The following is a 23,740-nucleotide window of genomic DNA, read 5'->3' as shown; positions in this document are numbered from 1 at the left end:
TTTTTGCTAAACTACGTCCAATTTTAAATTTAAAATAAGACCAAAAACAAAAATTAAAATATGTCATGCTAGTTTTTGCTGTTATAGATGTACCTATATTACTTTCTTCTTATACTTACATATTATTTGATGATACAGTTGATTTGATGATTCAATGAAAATTAAGATCAAATGTGCTGCTTTATAATTTTACTTGGGTGGTTGATTGACTAAATGTGTTTTGGATTCAAAAAGAAGTTCCTTATATTTTATGTGTTTAGAACTGTTAACTGTCTCTGTATTGGGTTACAGGACAAAGCAATAAAAACCAAAATACTGTTTTGAAATTACTCATTATGAATGTCCCAGTTTTAAATATTTGTTGATATGGTACTTATATAAACCCCCTGTCATAATTATGTTACTTTATTCTGTGACAACCCATTGTGTATTATAGAATTAATATAGGAAGATCAGTATAAGGGAAAAGAAACTACAATATTATTAAGTACCATACCGGCTAATTTAATTCATTTTGTTACATTACAATACAGTGAGATTTAAAAAAGTGCAAACAATTGTCTATAATGTGACTTGTTCAAGGAGGACTAGCCACTCCGAGGGTGGTCTAAGAGTTACACCTACACACACAGAACAACGTAACAATCATCAATGGCACACAGAAGTAAAACAAACATGGAACCACCACCTCGGAGCGAAACCTCATAAACACTAGTATTAAACATTCATAAGCTTACTCATTATTTATAACTAAGATGTTTGTTACAAGTACAGATTATGGCTGATTAATGTCCGGAAGTCTCCCACGGTTCAAAATATTCAATGGTTCAAACATTAACACATTATCCTATACAATACATATATGATTTACTCTAATTAGTGCCATACCATAAGAACAAAGTGTTGATTATCAGCATCAGAATGATTGCTGAATAAAAAATAACTTTGATGTCACATACCTCAACTTGATTCTATGACAATTTCTGAGGGCTCATTTAAAAATATTCTTTTTTTGTAACAATTCTGAACAACATACATGCAATCTTTTAATTCTACAACACTGAAGCTGCATTGTAAATTAATTTATAATCTGTATTTTTAATGCTTCTTCAGAGATACAAATGCTTATGTCAAAGTCTAGTGCCTACTCATTTGAAGATACAGAGTAGAGCACTTGCTACATTGGACCCAGTCTACATCCTGTAGTCAGCTTACAGTTTTTTGTGTACCAGACAGACCGCATGATGTAGACTGCATCCAGTATGAGGTCTTGAATCATTTTGTTAGATTAATTTTTAAACTATAATGTTTCAAACTTTCGTGATTCTCACTCATAGTCAAAATACCATAACGGGACTTATCACACTGTTTTTACACAAGTAATATTTACCTCGGCGTTTCGGCAACGTTACAGTTGCCGTGGTCACGACTAGACTGACCTACTCGTGACCACGGCAACTGTAACGTTGCCGAAACGTCGAGGTAAATATTACTCGTGTAAAAATAGCGTGATAAGTCCTGTTATGGTATTTTGACTAATTTTTAAACTGACAACACTACTCTCAGAAAGCCCCTAAGAAAAGGAAAAAGCAACTCAGTTGTCTAAACAATTTCTATGAAGAAATCTTTTCACTCCATCCTCGTTTGAAAATAAAGTTTTTTCTCTTTATGATATCAACACTAGAATTTTACTAGCTTTTGTTTGTTCTTTGGACGGTAGCTTTTTAGAAAAGCAAAATGTTTAAAATATGGCAATTTAGTTTTAATTTCAACCTAGTTTTCTGTATTTCAAGCATGCATAATCAATCAATCACTTATCTTTAAGAAAAGTTTACTAAATCTTAAATCATTCTGAAGTGTTTAGAAAAGCCTTGAAAACAAAGAATAACTAATAACTCTGCTAGTTATGTTTTTTAGCTTAACATTCTGGTCCGCTATAGGTACAATGTAAGTACAGGGCATTCCTACTTAGGTAGTATCTACATACCTTTATGGGAATATAAGATTGTAGAACTCAATTTGCAACAACCTAATAAAGCTAAAAAAATATCAATATTTTAATCTCTACTTCGGTAGAAAAAATACCTACGGTCGGTCACAACATACTCGTAAGTATGTTTTAGGTATTGATTTGACGCAAATAAACTAACTACAGTTCACAGTTTAACGAACGAAGCACAACGACTGAGCCGCGTGTTAATTTTTCTACTCTAAGGAAGCAAGTAGGTTTTTCAACATAATGGAGGTGTAAACTTATGTACCTACCTACTCGGATGACAACTCATAAATAGTACTTTATTTTACCACTCTATTAGTGACGTCATGTACTGAACGTCTCACATAGACTGTAACGACACGCTTGCATTGCTTTTACTTGTCCCACTGGCCGTTATAAAAAGTACAAGTCTGACTCAGCGAGTCTCGGCCACTCTGTTCCCAAGGTGACGTCAAATTTCGGCTGTAAGATTATAAGCTAGACTGCACGACTTTTCTGACATGTGACCGCGTGCCTTACTCCTTCATACGTTCTACCTAAAGTAAATAATTGCCACTTCCAGCCAGTGCCAGATGATACCGCCACAAACAAACTTAAATAAAATGGTCACTCGTTCTTATAGACCCAGAGGCTAAAGCGTTTCCGAAACGTCCAGCACGCCTGCTTTCTTGTTTGCTGCCTTATGCGAACATTTCCTACAGGATCATTCAGACAGGACGCACAGAGCAACAATTGAGAAAACGCGCCGGGTCTTAGGCTACGTACCGCGCCGCGCTTAGCGTGTTGTCCCTCTTCAAAGTATCGCTTGAGAAAGAGATAGCGCGCAAACCGCACTGTTACCCGCATAGTAGGTACGTAGCCTAAGATACACATGGGTAATATAGCTTTTCTTCGACGCATGCTGTTAGTCGATTTGATTGAACTTGCAAAGAGCTCATTTTCTTCAAACAGCTGAAAAGGGTCCCGAGAATTTCATTGCCTAGGGCCCCCGACGGCTAATCCGGCCCTGCCCCTATGCCGATATTATCTGACGCTGAGAGTGCTGGCTGTTGCTTAGAAGCGTAGTTCGGAGTCGCCACTGCCAGAAGCTAAGGCGTCCTCGTCGTCCGACGGGGCGCCGCGGGTCTCGTGGGCCTCGTGCGAGCGGCGGGAGCCCCGGTCGCGCGCCTCCTGCGCGTCTTGTGCCTCTTCGCCAGTCTCGTTGCTCAGACTGATTGCGTTCGCTGACAGTTTGTCTCCTGGAAAAAATGTAATGTTTAGGTGTATAAAGTAACTACCTTCATAAAAATTTGCTTAGCGGATAGTATCATCAAGCAAATATGTGGTCCACCTCTATTTATCGTTTGCATGTCATAAAATAATATGTCGTAAGAAGTGTCTGTTAACTTGAAAGTTCGACATAGCGACATATTGTACACTATCGACTCCGTCCGCGTTGTAAGTAGGTACCTATTCGTTTATCGCTATACCGCAAGAACTATGCAATTTTCCGGAATAAATACTATCCCTATGTCCTTCCCGACTCAAACTATCTGTACTTACCTACCTTTACCGAATTTCACCTAAATTGGTTCAGCGGTTTAGACGTGATTAAGTAACAAACATCCAAACATCTTCACAAGCTTTGACATTCATAATATCAGTAGGATATTATGTATAGTGTCACACGCGCGCAAGCGTGTTTGTTTACCTGGACAAGTCGGCGCCCCCTTCCCACGCGATCCCGGCACCTCCTGCCCGTGTGCGTCGACGCACCAGCAGACACCGAGGGCCGCATGGCACTGCCGCGGGCGGTAATATCCCGCCGCGTCACACGCCGGCACGTAAGCCCGGGCGCCGCAGCGTGGGCGCGCGCGAGGGCCGTGCAGGGGCGAGCGGCACGACGAAGGCAGCCGCACCACGCAGCGCGCGTCACGCCCGCGTCTTCCCCCCCTTCAGCGGCTTCCCCCGCCGCCCCGCAAGATGCGAGGAACGGCCGCAAGCAACGTTCGCGATCGTCATGCCCTGAAGGTAGGAAGGAAACATAAGAGATTGACAATTCCATCTTGCCACGTCCGACCGAACTGAGGCGTATTGTCTAACGCGCAAACGCTTGCTATCGCATTCATTATTTCTTTCTTTCTAACGGTAAGATGGTGACGAAAGATATGGTGAAAGCGATGGCAAGAACCCGCACGTTAGACATGGGGCTTCTTGCATATACAATTGCCTCTGGTCTATAATTACAGAGACGTCTGGAATCACAATAATTAGGAATCTACCTTACTCGTAGTACGAAATATAATAAAAAAAAACATTGGTAGATTAATGCAGAGTTTCGCATTTGACCGCAAATTAGTGCCTAATTACTGTTTTAGGAACATCGTAAGAATTAAACATGGATTCGAATCTGTACAGAAACGGCACTAAGCTAAACTAAACCTATTTGATAGAAAGTGGTTAACGTTGTGGAACACTATATAGGTAAACGCGTGCCAAAACAACTCAAATTAATCATGTGGTGTCATTGGAAAGCGTCCAATTTTAAGAATAAATTATTTAACGACGTAAGCTCGTACTTTATGCTGTAACTAGCCTTTAATTAGGACTTCGACTGCGTGAACTATTAAGTTTAGCAGTTACATTAAAATTCCAGGATTTTACTCAATCCATGTATGAATGAATTCACAATACTAAATAATTATATATTGAATACAGTGTCCTAAATAGTGATTACTTACGAAGCGCATATAGTTCGGCAGAAGAGAGCAAATCGTCGTTGTCGGTGTCGAGATGCGCGAACATCCAACGTGTCTCCGGCTTGCAGTCGCGAGGGAACCCTGTAGCATGTGAAAGTAAATAATCGGGCATCTCATTGAGTAGGTACAACGGCTAAAAATTCGTTAACTTGATTGGCTGACTTATTCTATTAAGTATACGCTACTGAGATCTCTCTATCGTGGCCTGCCCTTTGATAGTAGGCAAAACAGTCGGTATAGTTAAGGGTAGAGTTAAAGAAACACTTACAAATATTGGAACCGTAAGGTTGGTGATACTTATATAGATACCTATATTTTTCGGTTAAATAGGTAATTCATAAATTAAAACAACTTTGATACCTAAGTAGACTTTAATTACCTAAGGCCTGATTTCATCAATTGCCTAATTATTAAAAAAGATACACGGTTATTCACGTATTAATAGACAGCCCCGACTCAGAGTGACCCGTGTATCTATTTTGACAAATTGTTAATTGATTGAATCAGGCCTAAAGGTCACAGCTCATTACAGCCACCCAGCACCCGACCAGCACCGCCTCGCCTCGAGCGGTTAGTATTCTTCATAATATGAATTTGTGTGACCATGCGCTCACTACATCAACTCCGTAGCGTCACCGGATCGCCTCACTCGCTAGGTTGCCACGCGCGGCCGCACGCATGCGATGCATCATGAACTTGCGGTGGCGGACTGGCAAGGCTGTTAATTTTGCGGGAGGTTAGCATACCGCGGCGATCGGGCGGCGAGGCGCCGGCGTCACCCATCAGCACCGAGAACCAATCCAGCAGACGATCTGCCATCTTGTCTAGCGCGCAGCCTTCGCCTTCTGGGGAATTAGTTTAAAAATAAAGCAAAAACAGTCCATCCAGTTCGCACCAGCCCCGGAGTACCTAGAGCAAAAGGAGGTCGCTCTAAGCGCCAGATGGCAAGGAGCGCCGTTTTAAAGTTTCCATAGCGTAAAGTAAAATTCCGATGGCGCCTTATGAGAGGCGCGGAAGCGTGTAGCTAGACAATCTCGCTCTACCTTGATCAAGAGCTAAAGTAGGCGCTATGAAGGATCATTATTCATCTTAATTAAATATGAAATTTGGAAAGATCTGTTGTAGGTAAGTACGTCTTCCATTTCTAGATAGTAGCATCAATCAACCTTTTTGTGAGCGCCCAAAATGATTTTCCTGTGTCTTCCAGGACGAAAGTAGATTAGGTTTGTCGCCTCTACTCAAAAACTCTATTCATTCCACGATCAAAAAAATATTGGTTCTAGCGCTTCAGGGCCCGCCGCTGCTGCGGACCACTCGCTTCGCTTGCTCGGCTCGCGCGCTGTAGGATCACAGTTCTTCCTAACCACTCCTCCTCGTATCGCTCGTCGTCGTATCTAACGGCGACCTTCTTTAAGGTAAAATGAGTTGGGAATCTGGAGCCGTAGCGGCCTAGTGGTTTGACTTATCGCCTCTCCAGCAGAGGGTCGTGGGTTCAAACCCCGGCTCGCACCTCTGAGTATATTGAAATTCATGTGCGGAATTACATTTGAAATTTACCACAAGCTTTACGGTGAAGGAAAACATCGTGAGGAAACCTGCACAAACCTGCGAAGCAATTCAATGGTGCGTGAGAAGTTCCCAATCCGCACTGGGCCCGCCTGGGAAATTCGGCCCAAGCCCTCTTGTTCTAAGAGGAGGCCTGTGCCCAGCAGTGGGACGTATATAGGCTGGGATGGAGTTGGGAATCTATAAGAAAAATCTGTAGAATTGGAAACTGTTTTCGGTGTTCATCTTTTTTGTCTTTTTATAAATGCTCTAGTCTAGTCATTACTTAAACAGATTAAGATAACGCTAGAAGGACTGATTAAACGAAACAAATACCGACGTTTTAGCTATGGTATTTGAACACTCACCAGCCGGTCTCCGACGAGCTGGGATGGCATTGTCACGGATGGCACTGGGACGACGGTTGCGACGACGCCCTCTCCTCCTCCATTCCTGGAACATCAGTTGTGCTTGTATTATCTTTAGTTTCCTCACCGTTTTAGGTTCATCGGTAATCGACTGATAAACCCACTGTTTAGTAGTATTTCAGAAATCTGGAGCAATATCAAAATGCTGCGTGGGAAAGTGGGGTTAATACGGCTGAACATATTAACCCTCCTTTCCCATGACAATAATATAGGTATTGAGGATTGCAGTTCTAACCTAACCTAAAATACATTTCAGGTAGCAGCAGGGCTACTACGAAACTCGAAGTTCGTGTCGTGCAGTCCCTCTGACACTTATTCTATTTAATACGAGAGCGAGAGGGACGACGATACGAACTTCGAGTTTCGTAGTAGCCCCGCAGTTCCTTTTATGCACGGGTCGCAGTTGAAAGCCAATCTATCAATTTATATTATACTTTTTCGTTGGCTGTTTTTAAATCTATAAATGTATATACCTAGCTTAATGTGACTGAAAAAGTTTTAAACGCTCTTCTTCCTGACTGCCCCTGTTTATGCGTCGCAAAAAGTTTATGGGTTGTGTGTTTGCTTTAATATTATTGTTGCTCGTATACCTAGTCCTTACGTAATGTTCGACCGGAGCGTATGTGTTCGCGGTTTTCATGTGACGCGGGCATTAGACTTGGCATGCCAGCGACATAAACGGTGCAAGCAGGTATGGAGGTCCACACGCCAGAGGGAGGAGTACTTACTTATGTAAGGTTAGTAGTGCCTTACGTCATGTTCGTCCCGAGCGTCGTGATCGCGATGTTCGCTGTGTGCGCGGGCGCGAGGACGCGAGCGGACACGCGCGGGCGGCGCGGGCGCCGCGCACGGGCAGAAGCCGCGACAAGCCAGCGATACGGGCGGCGCCGGGCGGCGCACGCAGTTGTGTAGGTCCAGGCGACAGAGGGAAGAGTATGTCCTAGGGTTAACAAAAGTAGTAATCGTACGTAAATAAATAAATGTACATAAATAAGAAAACAAATGCGGGTAGTTCGAAAATCTCGTGCGGCTACACACGTGCACGTGAACGTGATACCCCATGCTTCAGCCTACCTACTCGTTCCCTTGGCTGTTGCAATGTGTTCGAAACGTCGAGGAATACAAACTGCCCATTTGATATTGTAGGTAACTTTATGGGATATGGGATTGTTACAAAATAAACTTACCTACTTAACCTAACCCATTTGAATCTGTAGATTAGATTTCTTAAAAAAAATCTCGTCTAATTAGTAGTTTCACCGAAAATTATAGGTATTAATCAAATCGCCTATGCGTTCCATTCATCACCTACTGTTTTTAAACTTTGTGGATTTGGACGCATCTCCATTAATTTTACCTGTTATCCGAGCCGCACAGGAACTGCGCGCGCGGCACAGAGCCGCATCCGACGCAGTGGCCAGCCCGGTCGGACTCCGGTGCAGCTCTGTCCCCCTCCAATATGCGGTCCTGCCCTGGCTCACGCGACTCTGGCGCCGTCTCGTAGAACACGTCATCGTCCCGACTCCAATCTGACTCCGGGTCGCCTTTCACGCGCGTTTCGCCGTCTGACTCATTCGCGTTCACTACCACATCACTATTAAAAAAAAAAACTCTATTAACTGATTTTTTTATTGACTTCACAAGTCAAAGGGTCTAAATTGAAGTGTCAAAGTACGTAAAACCATGTAAAACAGATAATGTAGAGGACATTATAACTTTCAATTAATTTCAAAGTTGTAAGTTGAGCGCGTTGCTTTAATTTGATAGTGACACGAACAGACAGACAGACTTTGAACTAAACTGATTGAATACTGACATATTTAAAAAATGAACTGCCCTAGAATTTTGAGGTGTGTCACTATCAAATTAAAGCAGCATATATATATATATATATATATATTTATTTATATTCGCCAAATTCATGACTCGCCCGGGGCGCCTAGATGGCTAAGGAAGGCCGGCTCTGATTATACTTACCCATTGCGCAGGAGTCTCGCACGGTCAGCGCAGAGTGCGGTGCCGGCGTCTCTCAGCACGCACTCTTCTCGTCGCGCGCATACCAACGCTCTACACAGCGGACCTGGGTCACAGAATATAAAATGTACACAGAATGGCCACCTTGCTTCCCCTGACGGTATTACCCTCACAAGAAAAAACTTTAGTAGGCCAAACTATATTATGTAGAGCTAGCTCCGCAGGAAAGAGAGAGACAAGGATTAGCAATAAAGTCCATAATTTATTTTAGAATAGGGAATAAGTTTGCTCCTCTGGGTTCGGGGTAGAATATTAATAAATGAATAAGTAATTAAATAAATATTAATGTGGTAATGGCAGGCTGCTGGGAAGCGAATGCGAAGCGTTTTGTGTGGGATATGGGCCGCCGACTTAGGCAAAAAGGGGAGGACCCTCGCTATGTGTCATTTCTGGCGCAAAGGCTGTCTCTAGCTGCTATGTACACATCCAATGTGGAAATGCCGCGGTTATTTGACACCTATACGAAATTATATTTAATTTAAAAAAAATGTATTTAACAAATAAATGTTATTGTTTTCAGAAAATGCAAAGAACTTTCCGAATGCTTTGAATAGATCTGAGATAATTTCGCAGTTCAATGGGATGAATGAATGAAAGTATTAAAGTAGCTTACCTTTCAAGAAAACGTAATAAGTATTAAGTAAGTGTTTTCAAGCAAAGTATCAATTGGATTTACTTACTACATAAAAGATACTCTGGCCCGTACTGTCGTTGGAAACATGTAAATTTGCGAAATCCCTTTTCCCCTTTTATTTACTTACCTACCTATTTTATTTTGCATTCACGAAGAGACTGGGGCGGGACTCTGTTTATTCAACTGGAATACCTTCTCGGATTGGGTAGAACAGTCAGCAGCACTTTTAAGTGTATGTTTGTGGATCTTATCAAAATGTGAGAAGGTGCAAGAAAGCAAGAAAATATTGGTGATTGTACATGAGGGGTATTTTCACTTGATGGTTGTTTGATGGTTTTGGCCGCATTTTAGTCGCAGGCTGATGGCTGAGTTGACCTTTATAGGTCACTATCTGTTGCCAGCAAACCAAAGAATTCGTTTATCGTGCTCCCATCGGAACTATACCATTTTCCGGGGTAAAAGTTGTCACAAGTTAGGTACTTATTTTGGCCAGATAGTCTCCTTCGAAAACAGACAAGGCAAAGAAAACGTAACGTAAAGGCCTGGAGGAGCTACTGGTCCATAAAAGCACTAATGAAAGAAAAACTTCCCTTAGCCTTAAAACGCAAGCTCGTTGACATGCCTCCTGCCCATCCTAACCTACGCTCAGACCTGGTCTTTGACTGAGGCTCAGAAGTCCAAACTCAAGGTTTGCCAGCGGGCTATGGACCGCAGTATCCTAGGTGTTCGAAGAGCTGATAGAATCAGCAATACTGAACTGCGCTGCAAAACCCGAATTGTTGATGTGGGGACAAAAACCGCCAAACTCAAGTGGGACTGGGCAGGTCATGTCCGCCGGATGCATTCGGATCGCTGGGCCAAAATCACCTCTGATTGGGTTCCATCCAAGCGACGGGCAAAGGGGAAGAGGTAAGTCAGGTAGGCCTAAAAGAAGGTGGCGGAACGATTTGGAGCGATTCCAGCCGGACTGGCAAACATTTTGCCGAAGCCAGAGACGAGTGGAAGCTTAGGAGAAAGGGGGGGCCTATTGTACTTATATTAAAAAAAAGTTGTCATATGTTTCTTACGATCTCAATACCAAAATTTAACAGGATCGATTAAGTACTTTATGCGTAAAGGCGTAACAGACAGTCAAACAAACATACTCCCATTCACATAGTTATTGATAATGGTAAATACGTACTATGCGGATCGTAGAGATAGCGCCGCGGTCGCCGCGCTGCACCTTCCTGTAAGACAAACTGGTGGTTAAAAAAATTCTCAAAAACTTTTGATTTGGGCATCAATAATTTGTTTTAAAACTAAATAATCCTGAATATTTTAACAAGTGGTTGGGTTAGTATTACGAACAGCTGTTACTTATAGAAGCGTTTTAGAATAAGGCCCAATTCTCACGAGAACTTTTTCGACGTGCGTTAATAAATTGCTCGAATAACTTTAGGTTTGTTCGATACAAACGTGATACGCACGCGAGTTGTGTGACTACTCCGAAACTCGAAACTCGAAGTTCGTGTCGTGCGGTCCCTCTCGCTCTCGTATTAAATAGTATAAGTGTCAAAGGGACCGCACGACACGAACTTCGAGTTTCGGAGTAGCCCTGCTGTTCTATGGTAAACAAAACGCGCTGTTAAAAGCTGTCTATGGAAAAAGAAACCGTGTGCAAAGGCTATAAAGGTCAATCGACATTTTTGATTCAAATAATAGTCTCGTCCTTGACACTGTACAATCAGCACTAATATCTGACACAGCAAAGCGTGCATAAATATTGATGTGACTCTATTTGTAGAGCTAGTAGGACGTGGCAGATATTTTTGGATGCTCCGCTGTGGCAGATACATTCTTAACATCGATAAAACATTTATCAATAAAATACAAACAAAAGATCCTGAATAGTAGTTTGTTCAACAAGGGACTAAAGCAAGCCATAATGATACGAGGTGTTTAGCCACCAGACAGAGCGAGGGTAGCTATAGTTCAAGTGTCATTATGGTTGTTAGTCTCGCATTAAAACACTACTTTTCATTTTGAATGCGAAGAAAAAAACGACGTTCTATTCAAAATTAAAATATTACTTTTTAAAAACGTACGCTCAATACGACTTATGGACATCTGCAGGGCTACTCGAAATTCGAAAATCGAAGTTCGTGTCGTACGGTCCCTCTGACACTTATACTGAGCAAGAGGGACGGTACGATACGAACTTCGATTTTCGAGCTTCGGAGTAGGCCTCTGCTCAAAATTCAAATAGCAAAAAAAATTGCTACGCGTATTGTACTAGTTAATGCATAATAAAATGAACTTCGTAATCATTAATAAATACAATTATTGTGTTTCACGAAATTTTTTTTTTATATTTCTCAGCACAGTTGTCATTTTCAGGTTATTTCCACGCCCTAAAAATTGTATATAGACAATCACTGAAAATGGCGATAATCCAACGTAAATTTAAAAAAAATTGAACCCGATATGCAGAGACTAAAGTAACATTTTAAAAGCATGAGAAGTGAAAAAACATTTACAGGGGCGCTTAGTAAAACTAATAGATGGTTAACTACTTACTGAAATATTTCGGAATAATTAAAAACGTGTATGGTAATAAATCAGTCTTGATAAACAAACAATAGGTATAGTATAAAATGAAAAGATAAAAATTATGTAGATTAAAATACATATAAACCCTTTATATCAGTCTTGCTTAAGATAAAAACCGGCTAAGAGCGTGTCGGACACGCCCAAAATAGCGTTCCGTAGCCATTACGAAAACAATAAGTAAAATTTTATAAGGATTTCGTATTTTGTACGGAATATTCTAAGTTTAGGTATATTTTATACCTTAGGCTGCTATTTACTCTTAAACTACTAATAATTCTGAAGAAAACTTAACCGTTATAGTTTTCCTTGTAAGTTTGATATACTTACTACCATCCTGAATTTTTTCAAAATTTTCCATCCTACGGTTTAGATTTTAGAGGGGGGGGGGGACACGATTTTAATTAAAATTTGCACTTTAAAGTTGAACATTTTGCAAACAAATCACTGAATCGAAAAATCGTTTTAGCAACCCGCTAATTGTTTTAATTTTTTCATTTTACCATTCTGTCGGCATAGTTAACATATACATTTATTCGTGCAAAATTACAACATTCTAGCATTGATAGTCCCTGAGCAAAGCCGCGGACGGACAGACAGACAGACATGGCGAAACTATAAGGGTTCCGTTTTTACCATTTTGGCTACGGAACCCTAAAAATGTAATAAAAATGTGTTTTTTTTTAAATATACAGTGTTTGACAAACCGTGTGCAAAGGCTCAATAAAGATCAACCCCAAAACTACCTTAAAGAGCATAAGAAAAAACAAAAACTGTTGGGCGCGCATCAAAATTTAAAACTATACTTACTTAGAGCAGCTTATGTACATTAAGCCTAGCCGCTATACTTAAATTATGTTTATAACATAGCCTAATAACCAGGCTTAGGTCCTCTGAGCCGCCTGCATAGTAAATGAACGTGTGATGGATCCCTCCCTCCTCGCCGTTCATAATTGACGAGAGCCTTTTCTATATTGCTCCCACGCCGTCCATCCCTTTTTACGTACCTGCCTGTCAATTTTATTCATTTATGCCACATTAATAATATCGATGGTGGAAGTCTCAATTGACGTAAGGGACAAAATGCTACTTTTCAGGAGAGCGAAAAGAAGTTTTTGGTAATTTTCAAACCCTCACAGCATTGTTAATATTTAACTTAGCAGGACGTTATAATTACGTAAAATCTTGAATTTTCTTGCTTTTCAACGTGAAACTATAGACATTTTCCTAAAAAGCTTAATAAGAAAAATAGCTGTCCCTTACGCCCGTGACATACGGGTGTCATAGCCCCTTACACCCATAAAACGTAAATAAATAAATAATGTAGTAACCGATTTTTGGTCTTATAGGACATTTTCTATTTTATTTGCTACATATTTGGACGTAAGTTCCTGTAGAAAAATTAAAAAAAATAGTGAATTAACTCAAAGAACCACTTTAATTATTTAAAATAATGCTCAAAAGCCATAATTTTGCACGTCCCCTTAAAAAATATGTAATTTGTAACATTTTCTTTAAATTGACATTATAAGTTAAAAGTTAAATAAATATCAAATAAATTTTATAACGTTTTAAACTTTCGTGATTCTCACTCATAGTCAAAATACCACCAACGGGACTTATCACGCTAACACACACGAGTAATATTTACCTCGACGTTTCGGCAACATTGCAGTGGCCGTGGTCACGAGTGGAATGAAGTGTGGGGTGTCAAGTCTGCCTAGCAGCGCGAGTCCTTCGAACTACCCGCACTTGATCACTAATAGTACCAGCACTCGTATCACGAACTACCCGCAATTGGTGATTTTAATTTGTCACCCCATCATACCGACTCACAACACTCATCCCGACGTCGACACTTATTATTAACAGGATTCCACGAAGATGAAAGCTTATATCCATCGTCCCGGTTGACATTTTTATGCTTTTTTATTTCAACTGAAGTACCATTCTTGAGTAGAAATGACGTTCCGTGGACAGAATTTTGGGATTGTGAAGCTCAGTCCAGTGGTTTGGTCCTGACTCCAACAAATGCTCGGCTATGGCTGACTTGTTTGTTTATAGCTGAGAGGGTCAAGGAAGATATTGCAGATGTTAAAAATCGCCAAGTAAATAAGTTTTTATCCCGGAAAACAGCATAGTTCCGAGGGGTAGCGTTAAACGAACTGATGATGTTGTTGATGACGATGATGATGAAATGATTTTCACTACCACCACTGTTGTACTAACTCTGCTTGCTTGCATTATTGCTTACATGCTTGCTTGCTTGATTGCATGCTTGCTTGCATGTTTGATTGCATGCTTGCTTGCACTATTTCTTGCACATTTGGGAGTATTCTTGCTTGATTTGTTGTTTGCATGCATGCTTGCCTTCTGGCTTCACGCTTGCTTGCATGCATGCTTGCACTATTTATGCTTCCTCTAACACACTGATTGCAGCTGTGAGGGAGTGGGGCGCCAGCCCGCTTTATGAGCGCTGGAGGAGATACCATGCCGATAAAATTGCATGTTTGTTGATTTGATTGACAAAATTACATGCTCACTTGCAAGCCTGCTTAGGTGGTTGCTTAGGTAAATCCTTGCTTGCTTGCTTGCATGCTTGCTTGCATGCTTTCTTGCACGCTTGCTTGCACTATTTCTTGCACATTTGGGAGTATGCTTGCTTGAGTTGTTGTTGCAATCACTACAAGTTCTAAAAACCATCTGTTTTGATGCCTCCTACGACCTAACATTAACAAGGTATTTTAATGAACTAAAAGAAGCAAGCAAGGTATTTTACTTTAAGTGCCCCTTACACCCATAAAGTAACCTCAATTTTTAAAATGGCTGTTTGTTACTGTCCCTTACGACTAACAATTTACTCTAGTTTTAGCTTTTGATGTCCCTTACGCCCATAAGAGTATTCCTTATTTTATAAGTTGCTGTTGTTTAATGCCCCTTACGACGTACCAATTACACCTTTTTTTTTAATGTCTGTTTGCTACTGCCCCTTACGACCGACAATTTACTCTAGCTCTTGCTTTTTATACCCCTTACGCCCATAAAAGTATTTATTATTTTATAAATTGCTGTTTTTTAATGTCCCTTACGACGTTCCGATTATACCATTTTTAACCCTCAGCATACATAATTAATTATACAGGCCAATTATTATTATGTATGCATCATCATCTCGGCCTATATACGCCCCACTGCTGGGCACAGGCTTCCTTTATTAGGATCTGTCAGGACAGCTTAAAATAAACAAAGTAGCTAAGAGAAATTTACCTCAACATCCTTGACTGAAATTCCATTACGGAAATGTTAGCTCGACGTCAAGCCATTAGGGGATCCATCAACTTAATCTTCTTTTTTTGTTTTGCTTTTGGCATCTTATAAAAAATACGCGCGTTGACAAAGAACAAACGTAGGCAATCAAATACGTCCTCCGTGTTTGACGTGTCTGACACGACTGACCGAATGTGCAATGCGCAAACGCTCGGCGCGTGGAAGGTAGGTAGACGCGTTAGTATTTTGATGTTAGGTACAAGAAATAGGTACAGGCGGTAAGGTTACGCCCAACAACTTCTTGCTTTTTTATCTTATTCGTTATAAAATGTTGGGGTGTAAAGGGCAATGAAACAATAATTGACCCATACGCCCTTTTATTATATTTGTTGGTTTTTTTTTAACGACATGAGCCGAGTCGTAAAGGACATATGAGACTGCCACAGCCCCTTACGACCCAAATATTAAAAAAATAATACATTTACGCCATTTTTCAGCTCAAATATTTTATATCATGTCCCTTAAGCTATTTTATTTTAAAATAATAAATGTTGATAACAGCAAAAGTAAGGGGCGTATCGTAACTTGAATACTACCAATCGACAGAGAAAAAAAACTCTAATATTCTATGTTTAAAAGTGATTTTCGGTATTTTGTCCCTTACGCCAATTGAGACTTCCACCATCGATATTTAACCCATCCAATCGACTGACCAGGATAATTTAAAGCCGCTTACAAATATAAGTTTAAGTACCAACAGAAGGTTAAGTAGGTACTTACGAGTTTAAAAATAAATTTATTTTATTAACAAGCTTTTATGTATTCAGTTTCGTTCACCTGTCCCGTTGTCTAAGCTGTGTGTAGTCAAATATTGCAATTAAAATTAGACCAAATTCCAATAGTCGGATTTACTTGAAATTTGGCATAATTATGTAAATTGCGTGACAGTAAAAATAATAGTGTCTCCCTGGTAGTCCGGCCAGGTTTGTCTCCGCAATGGCATCGACTTGAAATTTGGTACGCCAATGTAGTTTGGGTGACAATGCAAGTAAAGTCGACAAAAAGTACAGTCAGCAAAAAAAGCTTGTATTAAAATGAAATTTTTACCTACCAAAACTACTCGTTTGTTTAATTTAGTGTGTTTTTTTTTATTATATTACACTTTAATATGTATTATAAATGCGTTTATTAGACATACCACACGAAGACTATAGATGTATTTCGAGGATTTACGTGTTAGATAGAAAAATAATAGTTATTTTGCCCAGGTAGGTTCTTCATGCAACGTAAATAAAGTGACCTCGATGGTTCCTTTTTAATTAATGTTTATGACTTATTAAATTGAATAGAAAGATGAAAAAAAAATCGCATGAAATGAAGATTAATAAAGTCAACGATGTAATTTTTGTGAATATCTATGATTTAGATTAGTAAATTACACTGTACCTACCTGCCTTACGCGAAAACGTGGGTAGACCTACGAGTAGACTCTATTTATAAAATAAACGACTCTACTCGTACCTACACTATACTTCACGCTTTGGGTGGCTTCGATTGCAATGAAAGGTAGATTTTTACGATTAACTGCCGGTTCTTAGAATACCATTGTTCATATCGTACACGCATCGGCCACTACACGGCTACACGAGTAAATCATCACCATCATCTCCGGCACCTGACCAGAGCCCTGTCATCTCTAGCATATACGCCTCACTGGCATGTGTGTCCTTATAATTTAGAAACTTGCTCAGAGGAAGAGAACTTCACACATACTATTGAACTGATTCGTAGGCGTAGGTGAATACAGGTTTCTTCGCAAGATTTTTTTGTTTTGCTGAAGAGGTGATGATAAAAATTTCAAATGTAACTTTACGCATAAATCCTAGAAAACTTAAAGATGCGTGGGAGCCTGAGCTCTTGCTTGAAGGGTACTTATCTGGAAGCACGGTAATACCTCCGCCAAGTAAAAGTTGTCCGGAACTCCGCCATGACGATATAGGAACTTCATTAGATTAGGTGGAGGCTCGAGTATTAGGAAGAGTTTGAACCCTAAATCTCTTAATCATATGAGTGATATACATATTTTTGTACTACTACTATTTAAACGGGCACTTAACTTGTTAGATATTCCTAAAAATATATCACACATTTGACTAAGACTTTTAAGGGTTCAAACTCTTCCTTATACTCCTGTGTATCACCTCCTAAAGTTCCTACGTCGTTGCTCCGGATACCCTGTATTATACGTAGGTATATTTATTACACGGTGGGTTCTACAACGTGACTGCGAAGTATTTACAGGCAGGCTAAGCCCCAACGTTTCGGGTTTCGCATTCCACATACTTAAACAAAAGCCTCCAGTGGTGCTAATTGCCTCGGCGAGTTTGAGGGCACAGCTCGCGGTAAAATTGTTGAAATCGTCGCAGAAAAACGCGCAACAAATGGGAAAACTTGGAAATGTATACCGACGGTTGAGAGGATCTAGATCAAAATAAAACGGGCTTTTTTTCCTTGGTGCCTACTCATTTTTAGCCAACTTCAAAAAAAGGAGGAGGTTATCAGGTTTTTTTTTAATGTTTGTTACCTCAGACAGAACTCCGTCATTTATGAACCGATTTGATTTTTTTTTGCGTTCGTTTAGGAATGTCTTCAATTAGGTCCCATAAACACCAAATCAGGATCTGAGGGAACTCTTCAAATGTTGTAGGGACACCTATAGTAAATTAGATATATTTAGTAGTAATTCGTGCATTTGCTCTAGAAAATCATCATTTGGTGAAGTGGAACTGATGATGAAGACCACAGTTGACTATCGGAGTTACTACTCAATAACAAGTATTTCACGGGTTGAATTTTTATTACTTTAACACAGTTGCTAAGCAATTTATGCTCCTCGTAATGCATATGGTAAAACGGGTGGTGAAGCACCAGGACTCCTCAAAAATGAACGTCTCTGCATCGGAAAAAGCAAACTTTCGTAAAAGGTGACGAGCAGTTGATAGATTCTTAGAGTCTTAGATTATTACACTAAAATGCGTGAACAAAAAAATATCGCGATAGCGACCTTGCATTACCTTCGATAAAATGGTAACCAACCGTGTCACCGAGCAGTGATTCCCAAAGTGGTCCAGGTGGACCCCCAGGGGTCCACGGGAGACTTGCTGGGGGTCTACGTAGGCGTGAACAAAAAATGGGGGTCCATAAGATGTTAATGGGGGTCCACGAAAATTTATCTGCTTTTGATAGTAAAGAGGCAAAATGTAAGCATAGTTTTCATAAGGGCCTACCTACATTGTTTTAAGTACCTAACTAAGCAGATAATATTTTAATAGGGCAAGCGACTGGACAGAACTCAGAAGCGACACAATTTTTATTTTTTGGCGACTTTAAGAATGTGGTAGAAATGTAGCAGCAGGGGGTCCACCGAAACCAGTAAAATTTTGAAAGTGGTCCACGAGAAAAATAAGTTTGGGAACTACTGGACTATAGAGGTTGGTTGCCGCATCAGCAATTTTTAATGTCAGCCCGGTACCTACTAGGTGGATCGCCGCATAAGGAGAAAATGTTTTACAAAATCGTTGTTTTTGGTAGAGGTGAGACGTACTAGGCAAAAAGCGGGCTGAGTCTTGCGAGTACGCGTCCACAAAAAGACTAGATCCAAAGACTATAAGGTCCACGAGTATCTATGAGTACTTAACTCAATTGACTTATTGCGTAAACAAAATGACTCCCGTAAATGCGCTCCCGTGATTGCGTATACACCGTACCAGTTTTAGTAGTTTTACGAATATCGAACTACCGAATTCCACGTCACAGTCAGTCTTCACACACTTCATATTTTTTTAATTTTAACTTATATTAAATACCGACTAAAAACTTCCCTTCATACTTTATACAGGCTTAGGACTGTCAGCAATTTGTATTTGTTTTCAAGTTGGCGGAACGTTGTCAGCCGCCGTAGGTACTCCTAAATACTCGTACATACGCTAAAATAATCGCGGGCGGGAACGCGTACTCACGCGTCCAAGCCAAAACCTATTCCAAAAACCTATTCCAGTAAATACGTCTCACCTCTAATTTTTGGTGTAGGCTTTAAAAATCCAAGTTAAAACCCCAGTGAGCAAATTAAGAAAATACAGCTTGACCTACTTTGATCTTGCTTCATCATGCATAGGTACCATTGCACTTACTTTCATAATTTGTGCACGCCGTATTATTATGCAAATATCGATTGTTTTCTTATTTATTATTATTACACTGGCATAGGTAAGACGCTGCCAAAGTTCGTAAACATTTTACGGCTACCGTAGAGCGTGTGTGTATTATTGCACCTAAAACAATATTTTGATGTTGTCTGTACAGTCACCTGTATTAATATCTATCTGCCACAGCGGAGCGTGCAAAAATATTTGACACCGGCCCTAGGGAGTCGTACCTATTCTAAGTACCTATTAGATATTTCGCTGGGTGAATGCAACAGTGGCATAAGTCAAAATATTTATTAAAATAACATAGTAATGGACTGTTACAGTCAATCATTTTTAATCATTACACTACCGTCCATTACTAGTTAAGTATTTTAATATTTTGACTTATGCCACTGTTGCGTTCACCCAGCGATTTATGCACATTTTATTGTGTCAGATAGGTATCGGTGCTGGTGACTCTGACTGTACAACTGTACCTATCTATAAAAATGAATATCATGAATACAGTCATAATATACTGCAACAAACATACATAGGTGGTACTGGCGTTTAGTCAATAGAATATAATATGCGAGCGAAAGCTTTCTCTTCACATGTTTCAAATTCAATTAGGTAGGTAACGATTCGTATACATTTGTAAGTATTCGCTGCGGCGTTTACGCGATGTTTTGTAGACCGTTTAATACGGCAAATCCCCGAGCAATATAAATAAGGGTTGTAAGCACCGTTAGCCATAAATTAATCGGCAAGTCCCCGAAGCATTAGCCCTAATTACTTTCCCTCGGTCGCGACCCTGAACCGATGCAGTCTAACTCAGTAATTCAGTATTGGCTATGAGCCAACGCCGCGTTGCTTCTCACGTTTTTACTGTCTCTAACTTGAGGAATAAGAAAGGGTAAACCTATCGTGATAAATGAACGTCGCGGGGATAACAGTATACTGTATGACAAAAGACAGTCGCGATCGCGAGATGGTGAAGCGTACCCAAGAAAGGGATAAGGGATAGGTACGTCAAATCGTGACAAATGAGCATCGCGGGATACCTTCAAGCTCATATCGCCTGGATATCCCATGGTACTGTAAAATAATGACAAAAGACAGCCGTCGCGACCGCGAGATGGTAAAACGGAACAAACTAAAGTATAAGAAAGGGATAGGTCAAATCGTGACAAGTGAGCATCGCTATACCCTGAGATTTACCCGCAGGCTCATTATGATCTGTGTTGGTTTCCCTTGATGCTGTATAATTATGACAAAAGACAGTCGCGACCGCGATTGTGAAACTGAGCGACATAGATCAAATAACGCGGAGTGTTTGTGCGTACCGCATCGTCGTCGAACTCGAAGTCCTGGTCGATCCGCCGGGCGGCTGTAGCCACGGCCAAGGCGGCCAGGAGGCCTAGCGCGCCGCGCATGATCAGAGGAGGCAGCGGAGGTCGCGTCGGTTTGGCGAGGAGGCGCGCCGTACACTGCCGCGCCGCCGCGCGGTTTCGATGCGCCCAGAGGTGGAGGGAAGTAAATGCCTGTAGGTATAGAGCCTCTGAGAGGCAGGTGGCCGCTGAATCCTTTTTTACAAATGAGTGGAGTTGTACAGTCAACATCATAAAAATATGTAGGTACGTTACCAAAGTGTCAAAAATATCTATACACAGTAGGTATGCCACTAACCATAAGTTTACACATTGACTCGATATAGGTAGAGTCATTGACGATGACGCGTGCTGTGGTACTTATTACAGTGTCATTGTTGTCATTTTATATTTATGTATAACTGTATATTTCTGTCCAGTCGAGACTGTAGCAAGTTGCAAAAGTATTATTGTTTTTTAGTCGACTAATACAGGTAGGTAACGTTATTTTATACTAGGTACCTACACTATTAAACAGTGCACACATGTTTAGATCTAATTTATCTATCTATAATGTATGTTTATGTGTGTAATGAATTTGTGTTGTTCTGTGTTTATTTATTTTTAATGAATTATGTAGTTTTATGCATCTATTAAGTATTGCTCACTCCGTCCGCGAAGTATTCGTTTAGGCATCTTTGTCACACACACTAATCTATACTATACATGTGTAATTTCAGGATGAAAACTATCCTATGTCTTTCCTAGGATCTCAAACTACTTTCATACCAAATTCATTCACATCATTTACATGGTAACAGACAGACAGACAGAAATATTTTCGCATTTATAAATACCTACTACTTACTTCTCTGATGAGCCAACACTAGCAGTGACAATAATAAATAAATAAATATCATGGGACACTTGACACCAATTGACCTAGTCCCAAACTAAGCAAAGCTTGTACTATTGATACCAGGCAACGGATAAAGATACTTAAATAGATAAATAAATACATACTAAACATCCAAGACCCGAGAACAAAATTAACACAAATCCACTAACATCCTCGTAGGCAGCAACACCGCTCCCTTAGAATCAACCATCGCCTCTACACACCGCTTCTCTCCGCTGCGTCCCGAGGCATCCTGTTTGCCTCCTCCCTCCCAGCCCCCTGCTGCACCCGAGCCTACATTAATCCCAAGCTAAAACTGGCTGGGAACGTTTCAGTGGCGCACCAGCACCTAAGAGTAAGGATTTGAGGCGCATTGTTGTTCTAGAATTAATGGCGTAGTGCGTGGGTAGAGCGCCGCCGCGAGTACCAGCCGTGGCGGCGCCGCGCGCAATCGATTAGACTCGATGCCGCTAGTTACTCTTGCCACAGAGGTGGGAGAAAAAAAAATTGACTCTCACAAAATGAGAGACGTTCTGAATTCAATTTTAGGCGCGAATGCGAGTTGTAGGGTTTGATTTTTTTTATATGAACATGTTAATATTGTGAGTTAAGATACTTAAGATGCCAATCCGCGCTGGATCCGCATGGGAGCTACAGCCCAAGCCTCTTATTTTGAAAGGAGGCCTACCTATAGGTACCCAGCAGTAATAAATATAAAAGCTGAAAATGATGACGATAATCATTAAATAAATCATAAATAAATAAATAAATATCACGGGACAATTAACACCAATTGACCTAGTCCCAAAGTAAGCTTAGCAAATCTTGTGTTATGGGTACTAAGCAACGGATAAATATAATTATATAGATAGATACATACTTAAACACACAGTAAACACCCAAGACCCGAGAACAAACATTCGTATTTGTCATACAAATATCTGCCCCGACACGGGAATCGAACCCGGGACCTCAAGCTTCGTAGTCAGGTTCTCTAACCACTAGGCCTAGCTATGCTATTTCTTTGAGAGAGATAGCTGACGGCCCTTTGCTCTCTAGCCCTTTGACCGCCACGGTCGGCAAAACGCGACAGCTGAAAATCGTGCCATAAGTGCCATGTCGGCATTACGTGGCGCCTATGGTCGTCTCATCATCTGGTCATCATTATAACGAACCTGTTTTAATGGTACCTATGTAGGTACGTCTCGTGATGCTACGGCATTGCCGTAAAAATAACCTAACAGCCCGGCCACGATAATGCGCGATTGGCGCCGCAACAAGCGTTTTCCCTGCGGGCGTAGCGAGCGAGCGCGCTGCGGTAGCGGCCGGCGAAGAGCCAGGACTTAATAAAGTTTGGAAATATTTTGATCCCTAGAACCCCAACAGTGCTGTGTCTGTACGAAGAACAAGGTGTAATCACAAAATTTCATGAGAATCGGTTGAAAAATGCGACCTGTTTTTGAACAGCCTGGCAGCTGGACATACGAAAGCATTATAGTCCAAGTAAAAAAAAAGAAAAAAAAAAGTTGAAACGAGTAAAAGACCTTTTATCGTAAAATCGGTTTAGGGCATGATATAATAGACTGGCAAGAGGCTGCGCACGATCGGGACAGATGGCATGCTCTCGTTTCGGAGGCCAAGACCCTCTTTGGGTCCCAGAGCCAAATTAGTTAGTTAGTTTTTGGCATTGGGTTCGACCTATGGCCTCTCAAGTAGAGGACCGTCGGTTCGAACCCGAGCTCGTAACCCTGGGTTTTTCGAAATGGTGTGCGAAATTACATTCGAAATTTACCACGAGATTTACGCTAATGACGATGTTTTCCATCTTGAGGAAATGGTGTGTGTGAAGTTCCCAATCCCCACTGGGCCCGCGTGGGAACAATGATAACAGAATTACTAATACTTAACATTTGCGTCTTAATTGGGTGGATGACGTTTTACATCGTAACCTTTGTAATTAGTCGGCCATCACTCAAACCCGCGCTCTGACTCGCCTAAATTAAAATCATGACACTTAATTTATTAGATAGATACGCTTTTAGTGGGTACTCGTT

The 23,740-nt window shown here is 40.7% G+C and overlaps 1 protein-coding gene across 1 annotated transcript; it reads right to left on the bottom strand.

The window, feature by feature from the left end:
* Positions 1-480: 480 nt before the first annotated feature.
* On the bottom strand, positions 481-21,973 carry Cow (Proteoglycan Cow). The gene is given in 12 exon segments (XM_074087146.1): positions 481-3,234; positions 3,687-3,833; positions 3,836-4,000; positions 4,717-4,815; positions 5,481-5,579; positions 6,648-6,732; positions 7,461-7,647; positions 8,065-8,301; positions 8,685-8,787; positions 10,559-10,604; positions 20,765-20,962; positions 21,911-21,973. Coding segments are annotated over 11 exon segments (1,443 nt in total). The 5' UTR covers positions 20,855-20,962; positions 21,911-21,973; the 3' UTR covers positions 481-3,049.
* Between the last annotated feature and the right edge of the window lie 1,767 nt (positions 21,974-23,740).

This window comes from Choristoneura fumiferana, chromosome 4, assembly GCF_025370935.1.
Source record: "Choristoneura fumiferana chromosome 4, NRCan_CFum_1, whole genome shotgun sequence".
NCBI classification, from domain to species: Eukaryota; Metazoa; Arthropoda; class Insecta; order Lepidoptera; family Tortricidae; genus Choristoneura; species Choristoneura fumiferana.
This window is presented reverse-complemented; position numbering and strand designations above follow the sequence as displayed.